Source organism: Camelus dromedarius, chromosome 3 (genome assembly GCF_036321535.1).
Source record: "Camelus dromedarius isolate mCamDro1 chromosome 3, mCamDro1.pat, whole genome shotgun sequence".
Classification (NCBI taxonomy): Eukaryota; Metazoa; Chordata; class Mammalia; order Artiodactyla; family Camelidae; genus Camelus; species Camelus dromedarius.
In genome coordinates this window covers 704460-725404 of record NC_087438.1, presented here as the reverse complement: position 1 = coordinate 725404, position 20945 = coordinate 704460, and the positions used below count along the sequence as shown (strand labels likewise).

The 20945-nt window shown below is 63.4% G+C and overlaps 2 protein-coding genes across 8 annotated transcripts in view; one reads left to right on the top strand and one right to left on the bottom strand.

Annotated features, from left to right (window-relative positions):
• Window positions 1–1130, top strand: part of TERT (telomerase reverse transcriptase) — an 18893-nt gene extending 17763 nt beyond the window's left edge. The window contains exon 16 of the mRNA XM_031442643.2: window positions 294–1130. Coding sequence (XP_031298503.2) covers window positions 294–397 — 104 coding nt within the window. The 3' untranslated portion in view covers window positions 398–1130. The remainder of the gene's footprint in view (window positions 1–293) is intronic.
• The window catches only part of SLC6A18 (solute carrier family 6 member 18), a 27230-nt gene extending 6285 nt beyond the window's left edge, over window positions 1–20945 (bottom strand). For 4 of the 7 annotated variants that reach the window (XM_064479224.1, XM_064479221.1, XM_064479230.1 and 1 more), the window contains exons 1-15: window positions 20715–20945; window positions 17560–17618; window positions 15487–15627; window positions 14724–14861; window positions 13997–14178; window positions 12274–12384; window positions 11340–11452; window positions 10360–10488; window positions 8751–8907; window positions 7957–8161; window positions 7475–7634; window positions 6310–6472; window positions 4047–5486; window positions 3273–3367; window positions 1325–1475 (exon numbers count right to left, since the gene is read on the bottom strand). In XM_064479224.1, coding sequence (XP_064335294.1) covers window positions 5295–5486; window positions 6310–6472; window positions 7475–7634; window positions 7957–8161; window positions 8751–8907; window positions 10360–10488; window positions 11340–11452; window positions 12274–12384; window positions 13997–14178; window positions 14724–14861; window positions 15487–15627; window positions 17560–17618; window positions 20715–20881 — 1917 coding nt within the window. In that variant the 5' untranslated portion in view covers window positions 20882–20945 and the 3' untranslated portion in view covers window positions 1325–1475; window positions 3273–3367; window positions 4047–5294. The other 3 variants (XM_010995445.3, XM_031442681.2, XM_031442688.2) reach the window with 3 other exon arrangements.

The window sequence follows — 20945 nt, the reverse complement described above, 5'->3', positions numbered from 1 at the left end:
GGCGGAGTGGGGTACAGGACTCGCCCCTCCCGTGTGCACGCATCACTGGACCTCTGGGCTCCTCTGTGTCAGAGGAGCAGGTGCCCCTAGGGTTGTGGGCCCCTCCCTCATCCAAGGACCTGGCACGTCTGCCCAGGTCACAGCACCTCCCCACTCCCCGCCTCTGAGGCCGGCACCCCACGGGGCTCAGCCTGATACAGGCGCCTGCCCAGCCTCAGGGTGCCCCCGGCCCCAGCCCCGGTGTCCTCTGGTTGCTTCTGGGAGGAGGCCTGATCTCAGTCACCTCCTTGCAGCCAGCGCACAGCTGTGCCGGCGGCTCCCGAGGGCCACACTGGCCGCCCTGGAAGCAGCCGTTGACCCTGCCCTGACCGCAGACTTTAAGACCATCTTGGACTGACAGTCAGCCCTCCTTGCAGCCCGAAGCCCCAGAGCCCCGTTCCACCCGATGCCATATCCTGGAGGGGGCCAGCTGCACTGCGAGGTAGGGGTCTCCCTGGAGACCCTGGGGGAGGTTCGGCCCCCAAGTCCTCAGGAAAGCAGGGCCTGCGCACCATGACCCCCAGCGACTGGGGCCCACCCTTCACCTGCTGACCTCCGGGAGGAGGCAAGTGGGAGAGCCTGGCTGGGGCATTGGCATCTGGACAGGGAGTGTTGGGGACACTTGTCACTCACTTCTCCTGGTCTGCAGTGATGGCACGTGTGTCCCCAAGGGCACGGGGAGGCCTGCAGGGGCTCGGTGGTGGGCGTGGGCTCCTGCCGACCCGTGTGGCACCCCGGCTTGAGCCGTCCTCCTGCCCCAGGAGCAGCACCTGCCCCCCACCCCCACCCCTGCCCCCGCCCCCACCAGCTGCATCCAAAGTTCACGCCCCACTGAACTTTCCCCAGAAGCAAATGGGCCCAGTCAGCTGTTTGAGGCCTGTCCTCACCCGGCCTTGCCCTGGCCTCTGGCCTGGCCCGTCCCCCACCCCCACTTCCTGACTCTTCCATGCTGGTCCTCGCTCAGCACGGGCCCCAGGTCCTCCTGGTGGTGCTCCGCCACACCTCCTAGCCCCCACGCCTCACCCCAGTGAGGAAGATAGTGAACCTCTATTTGTGTAGTTTTAAATTTTTCTCGGTCTTTGCATTAAATTGTGCGCCAATAAGTACCGTGCTCTGTAATTATTAAAAAGTGTGCTTTTACTGGTGTGCGTGGGTGGTGCACGTGGGTCACTGGCCTGGTCAAGGTCGGAGGGGATTTCCTGGGGTGGGATGTGAGGGAGGGAGGTACTCCCATGGGGCAGGTGCATCTGGGCAGCGGATGGGGAGGCCCCAGCCAGGCACCCACCGTCTTGCAGCTGGCGTTGGCCAAGCTGCCTGGGCGCTCAAGAGTGGACAGGGCAGTTCTCTGGTCCGGGACAGTAGGATTCCTCCTGAGTGCATTTCTCTGGCCATGATCTTCATGGTGGACCACGTGATTCTCATCTTTCCGGAGGGTTCTGTGGAGTCAGCAGTGAAGGCCATGGACACGGGTCCAAGTCCAGCCCTGTCCCTTCCCCGATGCTGTAGTCTCCTGACCTGTCCCCGTGTTCTGGACCCGGGCAGGGGGACGAGCTCAGGCAGTCAGTCCGTATGTGTCCCCCTGTCTGTCCCCTCTGCCATCCAGGCTCCTGAAGGGTGAGGTGACCCTGCCTCTCCTATTCCTGCATCCTGGCCACTGTGGGATTCCTTCTGTCCTGTGCTGTCATGTCCACTTAGCTGAACTCAGGCATGGTGCCCAGGGAGGTGCATGTTAGACTTGGGAAAGTGGTGGGGCTCTGCAGAGGGGAGCTCCTTGGGTCCCTGAGGGTGAGATCTCCAAGGGACACACCTGGGGTCCTCCCTGCATTGGGTGGGGCAGAAGGGGCAGCAGGAAGGGCTGGGAACATGGCACTCTGCTCAAGGTCAAGGGTCATGCTTTGAAAGGTGGGGCTGGGTGGAAGACTTCGGGGAGAACAGGTGGGCCCCAGGTTGGGGAGAGATGTGGTCAGAGATGTGTGCGCTGGCTGCAAGGAGGTGATTGAGATCAGGGACTAGGTGGTGGCCAGGGTCCCCAGAGAGAGTTTATCAGAGGCAAGGGGCAGGTTTCCCCCTGAGCCCTGAGTCCCCTGAGGGGTGAATCACACTGGGGCTGCCCCTTCCCCAAGTTTTTGGCTCAGCACTTCTGGGATGGGGCTCAGGAATTTGAATTTTAAACTAGTTCCTGAAGCTGCTGGTGGGTGGGGAGGTTTGGAGGCTGCCCTGGGGGCTGTCTTCTCTGGTGACCCTGGTGCAAAGCAGACAGCAGCTGGCTTAGTCCTCGGTCAGGGTCAGGAGTTAGGAGGTGGGGAAGGGTGAGGTTGTGCGGACACAGCTCAGCCGGCAGGGAGAAGGGACTGGAGGGTGTGGAGGGGCTGGTTTGAGAACAGAGGGGTGCCCTTCTCACAGTAGCCTGTCAGAGCCCCTCTGTGTCCCTGGTCAGATCCCCGCCTTCTGCGTCCACCCCAGCCTCAGATCCCTGTGAGGTGCCTCAAGAGAGAGAATCCATTGTCCAGGGCCAGCGGGTTTTCTTGGGATGAGCCAGCCTGCCCTGCCGTGACTTTGCCGAGGCTGTGCCTTCAGACCACTGCGGGGGCCTGAACAGGAGGGGGTGGCTCAGGGTGTGACCTGTGGGTGGGCTCTCTGCCTGGTGCTCCGGGGCAGCACAAAGCCGGTCAGTGGCGTTTTGATGACAGTGAGCAACTCCCCGGCTTCCTTCTGGGACGTCCCTGACAGGGCCACTTGGAGTGCACCTTGGATGGGTCGTTGCTAATGCAGACCAAACAGGCTGAGCGTGAGAGCAGGGTGTCTGTCGCAGTTTATGGCCGTGGCCTGTTTACTGCTGCTGCCGACCACATCTGAGCGATGGAGCCGATGTGTTTATGACGGACCCAAGTCCACAGAGCACATCGTGAGTGCAGGAGAGATGACCAGAGAGGGGCTGGCGCCACCCGCCCTGCGAGCCGGCCCTGCGGGGCCCTCACTGGGGAGGACTGGCCCACTGCCCAGGGCGGAGGGCACTCCATGCAGGGGGACGTGTCCCGGGCCCCACAGCGGGGGCCTGCTGACCCACCACAGCCACCGCGGTCTCCCGGCGCCCCGGCCTGTGTCTGGCATTTCCTTGACAGACCAGACCCAAGAGGCCAGTCAGCACTGCTCTAACTTCCAGCTCCCAGAACCCTGTTTCTCTAGTAAGTGCGTTTTGCCATGTTTTCCTTCAGAATCACTTGTAGTTTTACCTGGAGAAGGCGTGTGCTCTGCTCCGTCTCAGCTGGGTAAGACTTCTTTCTGATTTATCTCGTTTTTAAAACCACCATGCAGACTGCCAGTTCTCCTCAGGGTGCACCATGAAAATAATAAAATTTTGAGAAGCAAAGGAAAAAAATCTAGTTTTTCAGGTTTCCCTAGATCTAAATGGCCCGTGAGGAAGCTCATTCACGCGTGTGTCCCCGGACATGGGTGCAGCAAGACCAGTTCAAGACTAGAAAGGAGTGAAAGGGCACAGACGGTGCCCCTGGCCCCCAAGCAGTGCCGAGTGCTCATCCCCCTGTCCCACACCCCTGCCCCTCCCTCGGCACTGAAACCCCGGCATGTGCTCCGCGCCGGGCCATGGGACCCTCCCCTGTGAAGGTCGCTGTAGAGCAAAGGGCTTCCCAAACCTGGCAGCTCAGAGTACCCCGGGCCCTCGTGGGAGGCAGAATAAGGACCCCCAAAGATGCCCCCGTCCCAATCCTGGAACCCCAGAGTACATCACCCAACGTGGCAAAGGGGCATTACGGTGCAGGTGGAATTCATAACTAATCAGCTGATCTTAAGAGGGGATGTGAGCCCAGTGTGAGCACAAGGTCCCTGAAAGTGGAGGAGGGAGGCTGGAGAGGCAGCGAGTCCAAGAGATGCAGCGCGAGGAAGACTCACAGCCGCTGTTGGCTTTTCCACAGAAGAGGCCATGGACCGCAGAGTGTGGCGTGGGGCACAGTGCAGGGCCCGCCTTCCCTGCGGGGCTCGGGACTCACTTCGGCGCGCTCTTGCGTTGACTGCAGTTTAATGTGCAGCTCCCCTCAGGCACGCGGTAGCGCGCGCTCTGTCTGCTCTGGGATCTGGCTGCCTGGGCGCCGCCGGTTAAACCCGCCCTGGTGCCCTGCGGGCTGCGGTGTTTCAGCACCACGGACAGCGACCGCCGGCCCGAGGCTTGTTAACGCTGCTCGGAGGGACGTGTTCCCAGCAAGACGCCAAGGACACAGCAGTCACCACGGAGGCGAGTCTCAGGCAGGCCTGGGTGTCCAGCACCCGGCGTCTTAGAACCTGACTGCTGGAGGAGGGGCAGAGGGGAGGAAGGATGGAGGAACAGAGGAGGGAGGGAGGGAGGAGCAGGCGGGGGCATATGGAGGTACTCCGAGGGCCCAGAACAGGCCGGGTCGTGGCTGAGGGCTGCTCAGAGGGCTCAGCACAGGGAAGGGCCGGCCGACCGTGAGGGGAGATGTCCTTCCTCTGTAGACAGTGGAAACCTGCGTGATAATCGGCCCTTTTATTCATTCCTAACACACACTGACCCTGAGGAATTCTCGGAAAAAAAAAAATGATGTGTTTCTGAGCTAAACCTGGGAAGAGCCGACCACCCCCCACCCCCGGCTTTCTGGGCCGTGGTGCCCTGGCCAGTTGGGAGCTGGGCGTCTGTGCCTCTGTGGCAATTCTCTGAGTACAGGGCACCCAAGCCTCGGTCCCAGACAGACCCCCTCTCCCGTGAGCTTCCCCATCGCGTGGGCAGTCATGGCATGCCCTCCTCAGGACCCCAGGGCTCTGGGTAGAGCAATGGGCTTCTAGGGGGCCAAGCCTCCCTTCCCAGCTCAGGGGAGAGAACGCTGTCGGCTTTTCCTCAGAGACCGGCCCTGCTGGTTCCCAAACTCACAGGCCCTCAGTGGAGGAGCGTGTCTGGGCCTTCCCAGTGGCCACATCGCCACCCTGACCGTTGGGACCCCAGCAGTTTTGCCTGTGGACTCGCCGGGTAAGTGCAAGACCACCCAGATGCCCCAGGCAGGACCCCAGACTGCAGGGCCCAGGAGCCACACGGCGGGCTGTTTCTGGTTGGAGAAGGGCATGGACTGCGATGTCGGAGCTGGTCTGTACCCTGAGGTGGCCTGGAGGCTGAGGTGGTGTCGGAAGCAAAGACCATGGGTCTCGGAGTCGCTGGGAGGACCTGTGTATTGGGGTTGGGCTGCGAGGCCCACAGGCTGGACCCCCACGCTGCTGCCCCAGCCCCACCCTCAGCAGACCCCGCCGTCCTGCAGCTTTGGGCCCATGTCCTGCTGCACATCTTGCTGCTTCCGTCGGCGCCGGGCGAGCAGCTGGACCAGGGTGACCGCCGGGACACTCAGTGCAGGCAGGAAGGACAGGAGCACGCAGATGGCCTGCACCCAGCCCGGGTAGGGCTTCTCCTGCCGCGAGGGAAACTGCTCCTACAGGGACACAGGCCAAGAGGTGGGCGCCCCCCACCCCAGATGTGGCGAGGCTGACCCCCGGCCGCAGGAACTGTGTGGGGGCAGCTTCATCCCAGCTCTTCCCGAAACGAAGCACCCAGCATGGGTGGGTGGGAAAGGCACACAGCCAGGGGCCACTCTGTGGGCTCAGGCAGCCGATGTTTTGGGACTCGGGGCCGAGCCGCTCATGGCGACTGGGCACTGAGAAACAGGCCTGGAATCTGGGGAATCTTGTTCTGGAGAGAGCCGCCCAAACCGGGGGTCTCAGGGCTGCCTTGTCCTGACCTGCTAGGCATCGTCGAACCCCGTGCTCCCTCTGTAAGGGGGAAGCACCACCCACCCAAGCTCAGGCAAGGTTCTGAGCCGCAAGAGGGGTGGCAGGTCAGCCAGTCCCAAGCGGCTCCCAGTGCAGCCTGGGGCCAAGATTTGGAGCCAGAGTCCGCCGACCAGCTGGGTGGCTGGTTTCTTGTCTGGGACCAGGCTGGGCATCCCCACTGCACCTGTGAATTTTGGCTGGAAGCACTTCCCTGTGGGAGGGGCTACAGGGACCCGTGAGGTTGCCAGAGTCTGGAAACTGCTCCTGTCCTCCCACCACTTGCCCAAGGTCACTGGGGCTGCAGGAATCAAACTGTCACCCCCGAGGGCATCCGCGGTCAAGGGTCTCAGAGCAGAAGCAGCCCACATGGTCCTTAGGGCGTGAATGCCCACCGAGGGGTCCTCTGGGTCCTGGGTGGCACCAGGACAGGGCCAGGCCGGGTCTGAGGCGGTCCCCGGGCTCCCGCTCCCTGCCCAAAGGACCTACGTATTGGGGGTTCCAGGCCTTGTAGCTCGGCGGCGTGCTGGCCAGGAGGGAAATGTAGGCCACAAAGATGGTCAGCAGCAGCAGGGGGCTGACGACCTTCCAAGTCACCTGCCAGTAGAGGCCGGGCCGCCTCCCAGTCATCCACGCGATATCATCACAGAACCTGCCACGAAGACACTGGGCTTGGCTCCACCCGCCCAGCCAGCGCCTCCGTGACCCCAAGACTTGGCCCATGGGGCCCGCCCCACCTCCACTCTGACCTTTGCCCCATATCTTCCTGAGTGCCCCCAGACGAGGCAGCCTTCTGGGGTCCTAATGAGGACTCAGCCTCCAGGTAGATGGGTGAGAAAGGCCAGTGCGCGAGGGTCAGCCCAGTTGAGGGAGAGGGAGGACTTCCACCCTGGGGGTGACTCCAGCTCTGGTGGGGCAGTGGCACACCCCAGGGGAAGGTGGTGCCTGACCCAGGCCCCAGGGGTGGGGACAGAGGCTCAGGATATGCAACATCTCTGCAGACGCGGAGAAGGTGCCCCGCCTCATGGCCCCTCCCCTGCCTGCACAGCCCCCCAGCTCTGCTCCTCCCAGCTCCGGAGTGTCTTCTTCTGAGACCCCACGGTCAGTTGAGTCCACGGGCTCACTGTTCCTCCTCATCGCCGCTGGACCCTGCCTCTCATGCCTGCCTCTTGAGGTGGGCAGTGTCCCGCAGGGACAAGCTCACAGTCCCCGTGCCCAGATTGCTGCAGTGGAGGCCGTGGCATCAGGGTCTCTCGGGATCTCTTAGAACACAGGGACAGAGGTCACAACCTCCAGGCTCGTTGGGCAGGGCTACTGTCAGGGTGGCAGGTGTGAGTGCAGGTGTGAGTCTCGATGTGAGTGAAGGTGTGAGTGTCAGGTGTGCGGCAGGCCCGGGCCAGGTGTGGGTGGGCAGGACCAGTGTGTGGCCTCCAGGAGGGCAGGGCTCGGAACCCTGGCCGGGCCTCCTGGTGCCCTAGTTCCCACCTGCACTTGGACATCAGGAGTCCACCATGTGGCTGGAGACTGACGTTTGTCGCTGGCCTCCCCGCAGCCAGGCAGGGCCGGGTCCCATGTCATCCTGCAGCTGCCCGGGACTCCTGCACTGTGTACTTCCGGATGCTAGCAGCAGAAAGGCGGGACCCCAGGGACTCACCGTTTCATCCCATAGACATAAACGACCCCGACCACTTCGAAGAAGGCAAAGAAGATCAGGTTCAAGGGCGCAGCATAGTGGTCGAAAATCTCGAGCCAGTAGCTTCCAGACTGCAGTGTGAAGCAGGTGGCCGAGAGGAAGCAGACCAGGCAGGCCAGCCCTGGACACAACCCCACATCTCAGGCAGTCGCCCTGGCGCTGCCCTCCCAGCTCCTCTGCCTGTCACGTCTGCTCTTCCCGGCCACGTCCCCCTGCGCCCTGGGAGCCAGGGGACAAGCTCAGATGGCTGTGGCCTCAGTGGGCAGTGCAGGACAGCGTCCCTGGCCCCTGACTCCCTGACCCTTGGCTCCCCGGTAACGACCCTCAGGATGTGAAGTCAGAGCTGCAGGGTGCAGCTTCCATGGGGACAGGGCCCTGAAGCCCCCCTGGAGGAGGGGCGTCTGGAGAGTGACAGGCCTGCAGGGAGGTGGCTGTCCACTCACCAGTCAGGAGCTCCTTGGGGACCCCTCTGGGCATGACCCCCAAGTCCAGGAGCGGTGTGATGACACTTTCCATGTTCCCAAACATGGACGACAGGCCCAGGGTGAACAGCATCCCGAAGAAGAGCACGGCCCAGCCGGGTGCCCCGGGCATGTGGAGGACGGCCTCAGCGAAGACGATGAAGGCCAGGCCCGTGCCTGCGGCGCTCTGCAGGGCAGCGCAGGGAGGAGGTGGCACGTGCCCACACCAGGCCTCGCGCACAGGCATGCCCCACCCCGGGACACGCACACCAGCACCTGTCCCTGGCACCAGTCTGGGCTGGTGGCCCTGCCCTGTGCGAGCTGTGTCGTAACAAACTTCAGGAGCACCTACGGAGCCGGGGGAGCCTGTTCCCCCACATAACCGGCAGCCAGCAGGGGACGTGGGGCCTGGGGGCGTGGGCTCAGGTGCCCGTCAGATGGCTGCCCACCCAGCCTGCTGTCCCCAGTCCTTGGCATCAGCTGGCCCTGCATGAGGCCCTTCCAGCCATGGCCTGGCTCTGTGACCTCGCTCTGGCCCCTCTCCCTGGTCTCTGTGCACCAGCAATGCCTGCTTTCCTGGATCAGCCTGGACCCCACCCCCTGCTGGGCAGGGCCCTTCAGCCATGGTGTGTTTAGGCCACAGGGTTTTCTAGAAGCTCGGAGAAGCAGAGGCAGAGGGTCAGCCTAAAGTCCTGCACTCCTGACCCCAGGGGGCCATGTGCAGCAAGTACTCGGCCCAGAGCGGCCTGGTGCCCTCGACCCGGCCCCTCGAGTACCTTTTCCAGAAAGTCCTCCAAGCGGCAGGCGTCCAGGTGGAGACCAGCCACCCACTCAGGCCGGGAGACGTTCAGGCGGGCGAGGACAGCCGTGTAGTCATCCCTGGAGATGCTCTGGTCTGGGAGATCGAAGGCGTTGATGAGACGGAGGATGTTTCTGTGGGGTAGGGAGGCCTGGTGAGCGGACACCTGTGGGGCTGGCAGTGTGGAGCTGCCCCTTGGCCTCGTGCACTCGCAGGGAGAGAAGGCTGGTCCAGCCCCAGAGGGGCCCCAGGCTGGAGGTGACACTCCCTGGGGGTACGAACTGGGCTGTGCCGCTTCCTGCCTCCCTGAATTTTGGCCACCCCGGGCCAGGTTGTGGGCGGTGGCCCCAGGTCTGCACGCCTGCACTGTCTGTCTCGGACCTCACGGCTCAAACACCATGGGGGCTTCCGTGTTTGCTGATTCGCCTGCCTGCTAGATGTATCTGTAACCTCGACTCCAGTCCCCGCGGCATCTGAGGGCACTTGCGGACTTGTCCATCACGCACGTCCCCTCCGGGCCCCGGGATGCTCCACTCCACCGCGCACGTCCCCTTCGGGCCCTGGGACGCTCCACCTTGTCTCAGCTGGAGCCGCAGCCGAGCGCCTCATGATTGGAGCTGCGGTTCTCAAATTCTTGTGCTTTTTGTTGGTTTTGCTGTTTAAGTTCTGTCCAGTGTTCTAAATGCAGCAAGAAGGCAGTGATGCCACCCACAGAAAACTTCCAAGAGGCTTTGTTCAGGCCAGGGGTACGTGCTGTGGGGGGAGCCTGGCCTCAGTGGATGAACAGACTTGTTCGCTGGGCATCTCCGTGGAGGCAGCTGGGCGCCTGCTCCCCCGCAGGGGTTGCACTGTGCACCGGGCGTGGCCTCTGCAGCCTCTCTGGAACATTCTGAGAGGAGCACGCGCTCAGCAGCGCAGCCGAGCGCGGTTGAAACAGGTATCTCGTCTCTCTGTGACACGGTGATCACTCCGTGGGGCCGTCCCGGGCACTGTGGATGTCAACGGCACCCCGGGGGACACTCTTATGCACTGTGATGGGTTCTACCCAGGAAAACACGTCTGGTAGGCCAGGCCGGGCCATCGAACGCACAACTCCAAGTGTGGGGTCCTCCTAATGCCTCAGCTCCCGGGGCTGTTGCGACAAATGCCCCCGGACGGGGGGCCTTGAAACAACAGAAGTTCCTCCTTCCTCAGCCCTGCGGCTGGGAGTCCGAGATCCAGATGTCCAGGGCTGTGCTCCTGCCAAAGGCTCCAGGGGAGGGTCGTTCCTGCCTCTTCCAGCCTCCGGGGCCCCAGGCATCCATGAGCTGTGGCCGCAACCCTCCAGCCTCTGCTTTGTCTCACGTGGCTTCTTGTCCTGCCTGCGTCCCTTTCTGTCCAATCAGGACACCAGTCATCGGACAGGGGGCTCACCCTGCCCAGATCGACCTCATCTGCCAGAGACCTGTTTCCATTCCAGGTTCTGGACAGACCCTCCACCCGCTCCCCTGGGGAAGGTCGTCTGTGGGCCCCCCGTGCAGCAGGCCCCGTGGTGGGGCCGTGATCTGGGGACACCTGGTCCCAGACCCAGAGGGCACCGTGCTCACCCGTCCAGGCAGCGCCCGTGGTCGTTGACAGCCTTGAACCCCAGGATGGAGAAGACAGCAATGGACGCGTACAAGGAGGTCATGCTGTTGACCAGGGCGATGGCCACCGCGTCCCTCTCACAGTTGTTCCTGGGGGACATGTGCGTGTGTGGCCCTGTGTGCCCAGAGACCCCACCTCCAAACCTCGAGACGACTCAGGGATCACACCTCCGCACCCTGGACGCCCCCACTCTGCTCTGCACCGGGGCCTGCCTGTGCTCCACCCGGAACTCGGACGTCTCAGCCCCACCCTGCCAACCCCTCCCCAGGGGCCCCAGCTCGGGGCGCTGCTGCTGTAACACACTCAGCCCCCATCTCCCGGGGCATCGGGGAGCTGAGGGCGAGGGTGGGGCAGCTGCGGGTCTCACTGGGATAGTCTCCAAACGAGAAACACACACAAGCTGCCATTCAAGGGAGTCCAAGCAGAAACGCACTGAAGCCCCTGGCGGCCCAACCCCCACGCCTGAGGCCCCTGCCACCAGCCCCTGCACCCCCGCCTGCCCTACCACCCTCAGACAACCCCGGGGAAGTGGTTTAAGGGCATGCCTGCCGGCGCCCTGGGGTTTATGACGTGGTCATGCTTGGGGCCTCAGCCTCTTGGTCTCATAGAGCAAGTCTACAGCTCCTGCAGGAGAGGCTGCGGCCTGGTGTCTGTGTGACCAGGAGGCTGATACAGCCGTGGTTCTGCTTCTGTGGCCACGAGCATCACACACGGGGCGGAGCACAGGTAAGGCCTTGCTCCTGGGCTTGACCACCCAGGTTCTCCTCCTGCAGCTGGCTCGGACCGAGCTGGAAGTGGCCCCGCCTCCCGGCCCTTGAGGATGACTCAGGAATCGCCTGTTATCAGAAGCTCACTGCTGGCCACCTCCACCTGGGCAGGACTTCCCGACAGAGAAGGGCTTCGTGTGTCTGAGCGTGGTCCCCGCCCAGCCCGGCCCTACCTTGGCGGGTTGTAACTTGCAAAAGCGATGTGTCCTCCGAAGGCCAGGGACAGAGAGAAGAATATCTGGGTGGCGGCGTCCAGCCACACACGGGGGTTCCAGAGGACCTGCATCTGGAGTGAGATGGGAAGGCCCGTGGCCAGCAGACAAGCTGCCCTGGCCCGGTCCCTCCTGTTCCAGAACGTTCCCAGAGTTCTGAGTCACGCACTCAGGCCCCAGGAACAGTCCAGGACCACACGTGAGGAGCAGACAGAGCCACCCCGGGCCGCCTGTTGGTGACGTGTGATGACCCCTGGGTCCCATCCACTCAAGGCCCTGAGAGCCTGGGGGTAGACCTCCCAGGGTGGAGACGGGTCTGAGTGGCTGGAACTTAACTGTGTTTGCTCTGTTCCTCTCAGACCTGGGGTTTCCAGGACCTGAGAGCCGGGTGGGCCCCGAGCCGAGAGTGCCTGGCGCTCCTGCTGGCTCAGGCAGACCTGCGCTGGCTGCCACACCAGTGCCCCTTCCCTTTCCCTGGGGGCTCTGCCTGCAGGGCCGGCTGTGCAGCCCCTGGGGTCCCGCAGACTGTGGACCGGTCCCGAAAGTGTGCTGGCTCTAGTGGGCAGGCCCCTTGGCCCTGTGGCTCCCCACCTGGCGGGTCATGCTGCTGGACGAGGCCCTCAGAGATGTAGGGTTCAGGTTGCTAGAGGTGGGACATCTGGGTCCCCAGCTGGCCTCTCCCCTGAACCCCCTCTTTTACAGTGGTCCCCAATCTAGACCGAGTCCTCCTCCTGCTCCCTCCCCTCCAAACCTGACCCCGGAGACCCCAGCCACCCTTCCTTGTGGCCACGTCTCTGCTCCCACAGCCAGGGGTTGGGACGAACTGGGTGGGGCAGTGGCCCCACCTCGTGTGCTCCCTGAGCCCGGCCCAGGGGGACGTGGAGTCAAGACTCACGTCGGGCGTGAACAGGTAGACCAGCCCTTGGGTGGCCCCGGGCAGGGTGAGTCCCCTGATGAGGAAGATCGTCAGGACCAGGTACGGGAACAAGGCTGTGAAATAAATTGCCTAAAAGAAGGGCAATTGTTAGACTTTCCTGTGTGTCTGTTCCAAGTGAAACCTCGGGAGAGGCGGGCGGTACCCACTGTGACGTCGTTCCCGTGGGATTGGGGCCAAGACAGCGGGCTCTGTGCAAGCTCGGAGGGTTTGGGGCTCCCTGAGGTGCTCAGATGCACTGACGCCCAGTGGGGTCCACTGAGCTGGGCGGTGGGCTCCCCGGGGCGGGAGGCTTCCTCTGGTCCAAGGTCAGGCTGTCGCGGCACCAATGCCTTTTCCTGCCACCCCCAGGCCCCCAGCTGGCCGCTTCGCAGGGGCCATGGGCCGCTCACCTGCCTGCCCTCCCCTGCAGCAGGACCCGGCCCAGCTCTGTCAGGGTTGGGGAGAGGTCTGCACACGGTGTCTACAAAAAATGGGGGCTCTCCCCTCGCTGCCCCAGGCCCCAAAGGCAGACTGACGCGATGCCCCTCCGGGGACTCTCGTAGCAGGAGTGTTTGGGGTTTCTGGTCGGCTTGCTGGGGCTGCTTCAGAAACTGCCACCCTCACAATCAAGCGTGGAGCCCTCATGTGAGAGTGACGCTTGCCCTCACACGGTAACCGAGCAGAAGCACAGGGGCACTCGGACCCATAAACCTCCACAACCCCGGATCAGGGGGCCTGGCCTGGAAATGCATGGAACTTCGTCCCAGTCACTTAAAGGACCGACACACAAGACACTGGACGTATCCAAGCCCAGAGAGAGAGGGTGGGGAGCCCCTGCACTGGGGGTGCCTCGAGAAGCCTGCTGGGAGCTGCACGCACAGACTCCTCTGGTGCCTTCTGCTGGAAGCCACGTAACTGGCAATGTGTTCTTTCTTATCATCCAAGTCTCTTTAGAAGATAATCAACTGCTTAAAACAAAAATGCTAAGAAATCACTTGCTGTTTATAACACGTGAGCAAAATATACGTCAGCAGCACGGACACCGGGTGGGGTGAGGCTGTGATGCCAAGAGCGTCGTCTGCGTGGTGAGTGGCGCAGCCTCGCAGGGAGACGACCGTGATGCTCTGCCCCCAACTCAGCCACCCGGGTAACAGAGTCCCAGCTAGCAAGCAAAGGACCCAGCGTGGGATCAAAAGAGTGCTCAGGAAAAGAGTGGGACAGGAGCGGAGAACAGAGGGGACAGGCAGAAGTCAAGCCCATGAGGGCAGGCTAACCCCACCCTGACCGGTCAGCACATTAAACGTAAATGGTCTAAACACCCCCAGTAAAAGGCAAGGACGGTCACACGGAGCGAAAACGCAAGACGCAACCGCATGCTGTCCACAAAACCGCAGTAAGCACAGAGATCCAAAAAACTTCACAGAAACGGAGTTCGAAAAGATGCGCCAGGTTAACCTCGTCAGAGGAGGCTGGCACAGCAGCTCCAGCACCCTGTGGGCTCGCGAGCCGCCTGGCACCAGGACACGGAGGCTCACCTCCCAGGGACAAAGGCGTCAGCTCTCAAGGAGACCTGGCAGCCCCGGAGTTCACACCCCTCCTGGCTGAGCCTCTAAATTCCTGAGGCCAACGAGGACCAAAACGGAGAGGCGTCCCCTGGAGCTGGAGGGACCTGCAGTGCGTGGTCTGCCCGCCAGGCTCTCACCTTCCCGGTGGTCTCGATGCCTCTGATGACGCACAGGTACAGGACTGCCCAGGAGGCCGCCAAGCAGACCAGCAGCTGCCACTGGACGGAGCCACTGTCACTGATGTCGGCCGTGATGTTCAGCGTCTGCCGGTACCAGAAGTAGCTCACGGCACTGCTGTCCCGGCACTCCTCCACCAACCCTGGGACAGGGGGCCCGTCACGTGCTGGCCACAGGCTGCAGATGGCCTGTCCTGGGCACCCGGACAGGACCCACAGCACCCTGAGTGAGGGGCAGGGAGGCTGACCACTCTGGTGATGCCCTCCATGCCTCCGCTGCCCCGAGCACCCAGCTCTGGCCTGCAGGGCTGACCTGGGGATGGGGCCCACCACCCAGGCCCCCAGGGCTGGCCTCCTTCCACACATGCCAACCAAGCTTGTGTCAGCCAGACGCAGGAAGGGAAAGAGGTCAAGCTGGCTTCAGGAGCAAACGTGAAAACCCGGACTGTGTCCCACGTCTGGGAGGTCCCCCCAGATGGAGCCCTTGGCTGGGGTCGCCACTGGAAGTCTTAATTCAGGGAGAGCAGCCACCCTGTCCCTCCCCCTCTGGTCACCGGGCACACGACAGCTGCGAGGCCCCAGGTGCCGCTCTGTGAAGGAATGGGGTGACCGGGGCCCTGGGTCCCACAGTGAATGAACGGACAAGAAACAGAGTGACGAAGCCCCGTCGTCCTGCCCGGGAGTGTACCTGTGCGATTGAGGTCCAGTGGGCAGGCGCTCCAGGGCAGCGGGTGCTGGAAGGAGTTGAGGAGGTACCAGAGCACCCACGTCAGGATGGTGTTGTAGTACAGGCTGACCAGGAAGGACACGGTGAGGCAGCCCAGCCCTGCGGGCGCCGCCAGTCAGCGCTTCCCTCCCGGGAAAGCACCGTCCTCACGCTCACGGCAAGGGGGTCCCACTGCCCGCCCACTGGTCTACATCTGGCCGCACCCCCCCGCCAGCGACCCATCATTTCCCTGGCCATGCGGTGCCTTTTCAGCCGGGTCTCAGCCAGGCCACAGCTGGGCCAGAGCCAGCCTCTGCACCAGCCATCTAGGTTGTTTCCGGGGTTATCAGATGGCCTGCAGCCACCTGGGTGTGTGACAGGCCTGGATGGTGACACTCAGACCCCCTTACGGCAGCGCCCATCTCAAGGGCACGTGGGGAGTGGGGTCTGCCCTCTGTCCCCCTGCCATGACCTCCCATGACACGTGGGCTCAGCACCACAGGGGGACGGGCTGGGCAATTCGGCACAGCCCACTGCCTCTGCCTCCTGTGCCCTGAGCTCAGTGGCAGCGCCCTGCTCCCAAGCCTCCCCACCCCCGGGGCCCCTGCGCCTGTCCATCCAGGATCCTCCTGCGTCTGCGGGCTCTAAACCACAGGAGGTGCACCGTCGTGGTGAGTGCACATGTCACACGTAAGTGCAGCCCCACCCCCAGGAGCTGCGGGTGGGGCCAGAGGGAGGCGCGTACCTACTCCGCCCAGGTAGGGCGAGATGGCCATCCACACCCCGATGCTGCCCCTGCGCAGGCGCTGGCCGATGGCGAGCTCGATGTGGAAGAGCGGGATGCCCTCGAAGACCAGGGCAATGAGGTAGGGGATGAGGAAGGTCCCTGCAGAGACATGGCGGTCAGTGGGTGACACCCTCTGCCATGGCCGGCCTCAGGCCGGAGGACGGGGCCGGGGCTGGGGAGAAGCACCCGTGGCTGCCAGAGACGGGGAGATGTGGCCCCAATGTCGGGGCACCTGGTTTTCCGTTGTTTTAGGTGACGTGGCGGCTCCCACCACCATTGCTTTGGTGGCAACTTTCATCCACAGACAGGCGGTGTGGTTCTCACTGAGACCCTGGGACCCCTGGCCCCGGTGCTCCTGGGACGGGGAGCTGGTCTGTTCATGGTGGAGACTTGCAGGAAGCAGACAGCCTCTCAAATGTCTCCCCGAGTTGGGGCAGGGAGCTGTCTCTCCACCCCTTCACCCAGTGGGACGCTAGGTGTGGACACGGCCGTGGTGGGTGAGGGCGTTGTGGTCCCCAGGAGGGAGCACGCGCTGACCAATGGAGGGGACCCAATGGAAGGGCAGGCAGAGACAGCAGCTGCCTTTCTGCACTGCAAGCCAGTGTGGATGGAGCAGGTGCTGGGAGGTGGCAGGACCTGGCCTCCTTGAGCCCACAGGACCCGGGCCACGACCTGGGAGGCCTGCTGGGCAGAGGCTGGTTTCCGCACTGTTGGGAAGAGAGCTCAGCCCCCAGAGCGGAGCTGGCGGTGTTGGCGTCTCCATCCGTCCCCAGGGTCCACGCTGCAATTGGAACTGGAAGTCCTGCCCTCCAGGCACCCTCAGTCCACGTGCTTCAGGCCAAGGTGTGTGGGCACTTAGGTGCTCCAGGCCCGGCAGCTGTTCCCAACCTACACACACGTCCGGCGACACCAGGGAGCAGACTTCTAGGCCCCTTGACCGAGGACAGCGGCTGAAGCAGGCGCCATCTCTCCTGTGCTGTCCGTGGGACGCTTGGCTCTCTCTAAGGGCCGTTTCCACAAGCCCCAGGTGCCTGGGATTTCGCCAGCACAGCCTCCTGCTGGCTTTCCTGACATCGAGTCGGGGCCCTGGAGAAAGCAGGTGGCCATGGGCCCTTGGCCCAGGTCGGCCTCTGCACAGGACTCCGGGGCCAGTGTCTGGGGCACATGTGCTCGTGGGTGTCTCTTATACAGCAGCAGAAAAGCAAAGCCATCTTAAAGGACAAAGTTGAATTCTGGAGGGTCTCAACTTCGATGGACATGCTGGACTCCCAGAGACAGCCACCCAGGGAAGGCGGGACACCTGTGGGCTGGGCTTAGAGCTGGAGGAGTGGGAGCCCCTGGGGAGGGGGTCGGCCACAGGCCTGGGGTCCAAGGCCCAGAGGGAGGAGCCCTCTCCAGCCTGCCCTCTTCCTTCCCACCCACCTCTGTCCTGCACTGTGGGGTCTTGTGATCTCCCAGCCGCCCGCGGGCCTCAGGGCTCACACCTGCAGCGTGGCGCGGACAGACATGAGATGCCCACATGGGCCTTGTAAGTGCACGCCTGGCCAGCTTTCAGGCAGGGCCTGAGTCCCAGCATTTGATCCAGTGTCTGGAAAGGCTGCAGCCTCCGGGCTGACTGTCCCTTGGCCCCGTGACCCCTGCTCCGAGGGGAAGGCCCCAGGAGGACGGTCTCAGGTCGGGGCCAGAGGGGCTGGCTGAGGTCAGTATGGCAGGGACCACCCAGAGGAAAGATCTCGGGGTGGGGAGGGGTTCTCCTGTGACTGGATCACCACGTCTGGTGAGAGAAGGATGAGAGGCATTTCTGTGATCACGAGACTGAAGCCTCGGGGAGGAGCGTCCACCCCAAGTGCCGGATGTGTGTTAGCCCAACAGGACAGCCGCGTGGACACTGGGCTGTTGAGGGGGGCTCAGAGGACTGTCCCCTCCAGCGTGGGCACCTGCTTCCCTGAGTGGACGTCACACCATGAAGGTGTTTCTGCAGGACAAGGAGGAAGGAGGAGCATCGTCGAGGGGGTAGGAAGGTCCACGCACCTCCGAGTGCAGCCTGTCGGGTCAGCTCAGAGCAGGGGTTCACGAGCACCCGTGACGTTCTGTTGAAGCAAGAAATACCCATGTGGGCTTCGCCCTGTCCTGGCTCGCAGCTCCTAAAACCCCTGGGATTCCCTGGGTGGTGGGTGACAGGAGAGCCTCTGTTTTTCATAGCAAGCCTCTTTCGCCTGAACTGGGTTTATGCTAATGAGGTGACTCTGGGGGCTGGTGGCCAGAGGAACGGCCAAGTGATTGGAACTCTCAGTCCCACCCCTACCGCCAGGGAGCCTGAGTTAATCGCCAAGCGGCGAGTGATTTAACCAGGAATGCCTGTGCAGTGGGGCTTCTGGGCGGGTGGCACATGGAGGCACAGGGAGGTGGCAGCCCCGGACCTGGCGGGGGCTCCGTGCCACCCCTGATCCCCACCCTTCAGTCTCTCCCATCCGGCTGTTCCTGAGTGTATCCTCTGTAACAAACCTGTAATCGTAAGTAAAGTGGCTTCCTGAGTTCTGTGAGCAGTTCTTGCAAATTATTGAAACTGAGGCGGGGGTTGTGGGACCCCCGAAATTTGTAGCCAAGTTGGACAGAAGTGGTGCCCTGAGGACCCGCTACTTGAGATTGGCAGCTGGGGGGCAGCCTTGTGGGGCGAGCCCTTCACCTGTGGGGTCTGTGCTAAATTCAGGGAGTGTCAGGATTGGGCTAAACCCCAGGACACCCAGGCATGCCCGCCGAGAACTGGAGAGCTGTCTGGTGCAGGGAGACCCTCGCACGTTGGTGTCACGGCCCTGAGAGCAGAAGGGACACCACAGAGCAGGCAGACGCACTGCACCCCACTCGTCCAAGGAGGTCGCTGTGGACGGCTGGCCGCGGGTCCTGCCTGGAGGCTCTGGGAGAACCCCGCGCCCTCCCAGCAGGAGGGGTGCCGGATGCAACACCCCAGTTCAATCCACGAAGAAAGGGTCATGGAGAAAAAGGAGCTTCTGGCCAGCACAGCGAGAGCCTGGGGCCCTGAGAAACCACCCCAGGATCTGAGGAGAGAGCCACGCGAAGACAGGAATGAGGGTGGCACTGTCCCGTGGGGGGTGACTGACGACCTCGGAGCTCGCGCTTCCCAAATCGACGGAGACAGTCATCGCCGTGCGGGCGCCACCCAGTCTTCAGTTCACATGGGGAGCGCGGACCACGTGGAGAGGAAGAGCAGGCCACGAGGACCGGCTCTGCTGGACGCCAGGACTTCTTCTAAACCTGCGGGTGCTTCACGCTGCGCCGCGTCCTCGGCCCCCCGGGGACACTGACCGTGAAGGAGCAGCATGGAAATTGCAGCCTCCCACAAGTGACCCGCCTGCATGGCTTCCTGGGGCGAGTCCCCAGCCACAGCACGCGGCAGGCCCTGCGGTCAGCGCCTGAACACAGCGGCCCCGGGCTGCTCCCACCCTCTGAACCGAAGGCACTGCGTGCACCGTAAAGCAGCTCGCCCTGAGGGCGTCCGCGAGGCGGAATCGCCGAGCACTTCTGTCTAGATGTTCTGCCAAACCCGTCGCGGTGCTGCCTTCCACTCACAAACTGGGATAAGCGTGAAGGGAGGGAGACGTGGACCGTCAGTGGTGAGTTTGTGCAAATCGATGTGACGCACCACCTGCCGACGGCCTCCATCTCGTCTTCAAAGTCATCGGAGGTGGTCGGAGCGGACAGAAAGGGGCCTCTCACGGTAGGCGAGTTAAAGACACAAATATTTCACGGCATTTGACCGAGACCTTCCACATCTGGAAACAGAACCTACAGAGGTGTTTCAAAGCCCCCGGGCACAGGAGGTGACGGGGCTGCTCTGGGTGCAGGGCCCAGTCACCCTGGTGGCCTCGCCATCTGGACCTTGGGGTGGGTGGACCGCCTCCAGCCATAAGGACAAGGATCCAAGAAAGTGAGTTCCGGGCTCTCGGGCTCCTGCAGCTCTGAGTGGCGGGTAATGTGACAGTTATCGAAACGTGCAGACGGTGGAACGCGTGTGTGGGGCGTGGCCGAGGCTCTGTCCTGAGGCATGGGCACAGAGCGCCCCTGGAGCCCCCGCGCCAGCCACCTGTGCTTCTGTGCTGTCCAGGGGCCTTCCCGGAGGGCCGACCTGGAAAGCCGGGGCCCGGGCGCCCGCCCTGCCCCAAGCCCGCCTGGGCTCTGACGCCCCTGGAGTGGCCGCTATGGGCAGCAACTCTGCTAGTTTGTATGCATTTTCAAACTCTCCCACCTGCCCGTATCTTCTTATAATCAGAAGGAAAGAAGACGTCAGTGAAGCGCTGTCCTCACAACCAGGACATATGGTGGATGGGGCTTGTGTGCGGTCAGCTCTCCGGGCTGACCCCACCCCACCCACCGCCCACCCGTCTCCTGAGGAGGGCCGTCTGCCCTTGAACGGGGAAGGATGACCCCCCGACCAAAGGCACAGCGTGAGACATCGTCCCCACTCAGCCCTTGCCGTCTCCTGGGCTAGAGGCCAGCGCCACTGCCCCTGAAGGAGACACTGCCCGAATTTCCGGCAGTGACCCGACTCAGCCAGGAGAGTCAGCCGGCGCGCTGGGGGCCTGTAGGCCTTGTGCGGGTTAGAAGGGGCCCCGAGCTCAGACCCCAGGGGAGGACGAGCCTGCCTGGAAAGCCCTTGCCCACAGCATCTGGGGGCAAAATCTCAGCTCCCGAGCACAGTGGCCCGGCAGGCCTGCGACCCCGTGTCCCCAGGAGCGAGCGTGCTGCCAGGAGCGACAGGCTGCCGAGTGAGAGCAGCTCCAGGCAGAGCTGCCCCTGCACTAACTCGTGGGCTTCTAGGCCAGGGGAGGAGGCTGGGGTCCCCGAAATGACCCTGACCTTCCCTGTGCAGCCGCGGCCCCCTGGGCGGGCTTGCTGTCCAGGGGTGCTTGTTGGCAACGACATGGCTACCGCGACGGGGCCAGGCACTAGGACGTGCAGCCTGGGGAGGAGCCCAGCAGACCCGAAGCCGCAGTGCATGTGGGGGTCCCCCCATCCCTAAGGCCGGGTGCTGCCGCCTGGGTCTCAGGGGGCAATCCCCCACCCCTGGCCGGGCTGCGTCCCCGAGCCCCCGAGGTGCAGCCTGCACTGCAGCCCGGGACAAGGACAGGGTGGGCGCAGAGGGCGAGGACGGGACGGCGCAGGCTCACCTCCCCCGTAGGTCTGGCACAGGTACGGGAACCTCCAGAAGTTGCCCAGGCCCACGGCAAAGCCCACGCAGCTCAGCAGGTACTGTAGCCTGTTGTCCCACGCGGGCCGCTCTTCCCCGCCACCGTCCCCACTGCTGTCCCCGGGCGGGTCTGGCCCCGTGGCACATGCCATGCCCGCCACACGTTCCCGCCGCCCGCCCGGCCTCTGCTGGGCTTTGGAAGCCGAGTGCG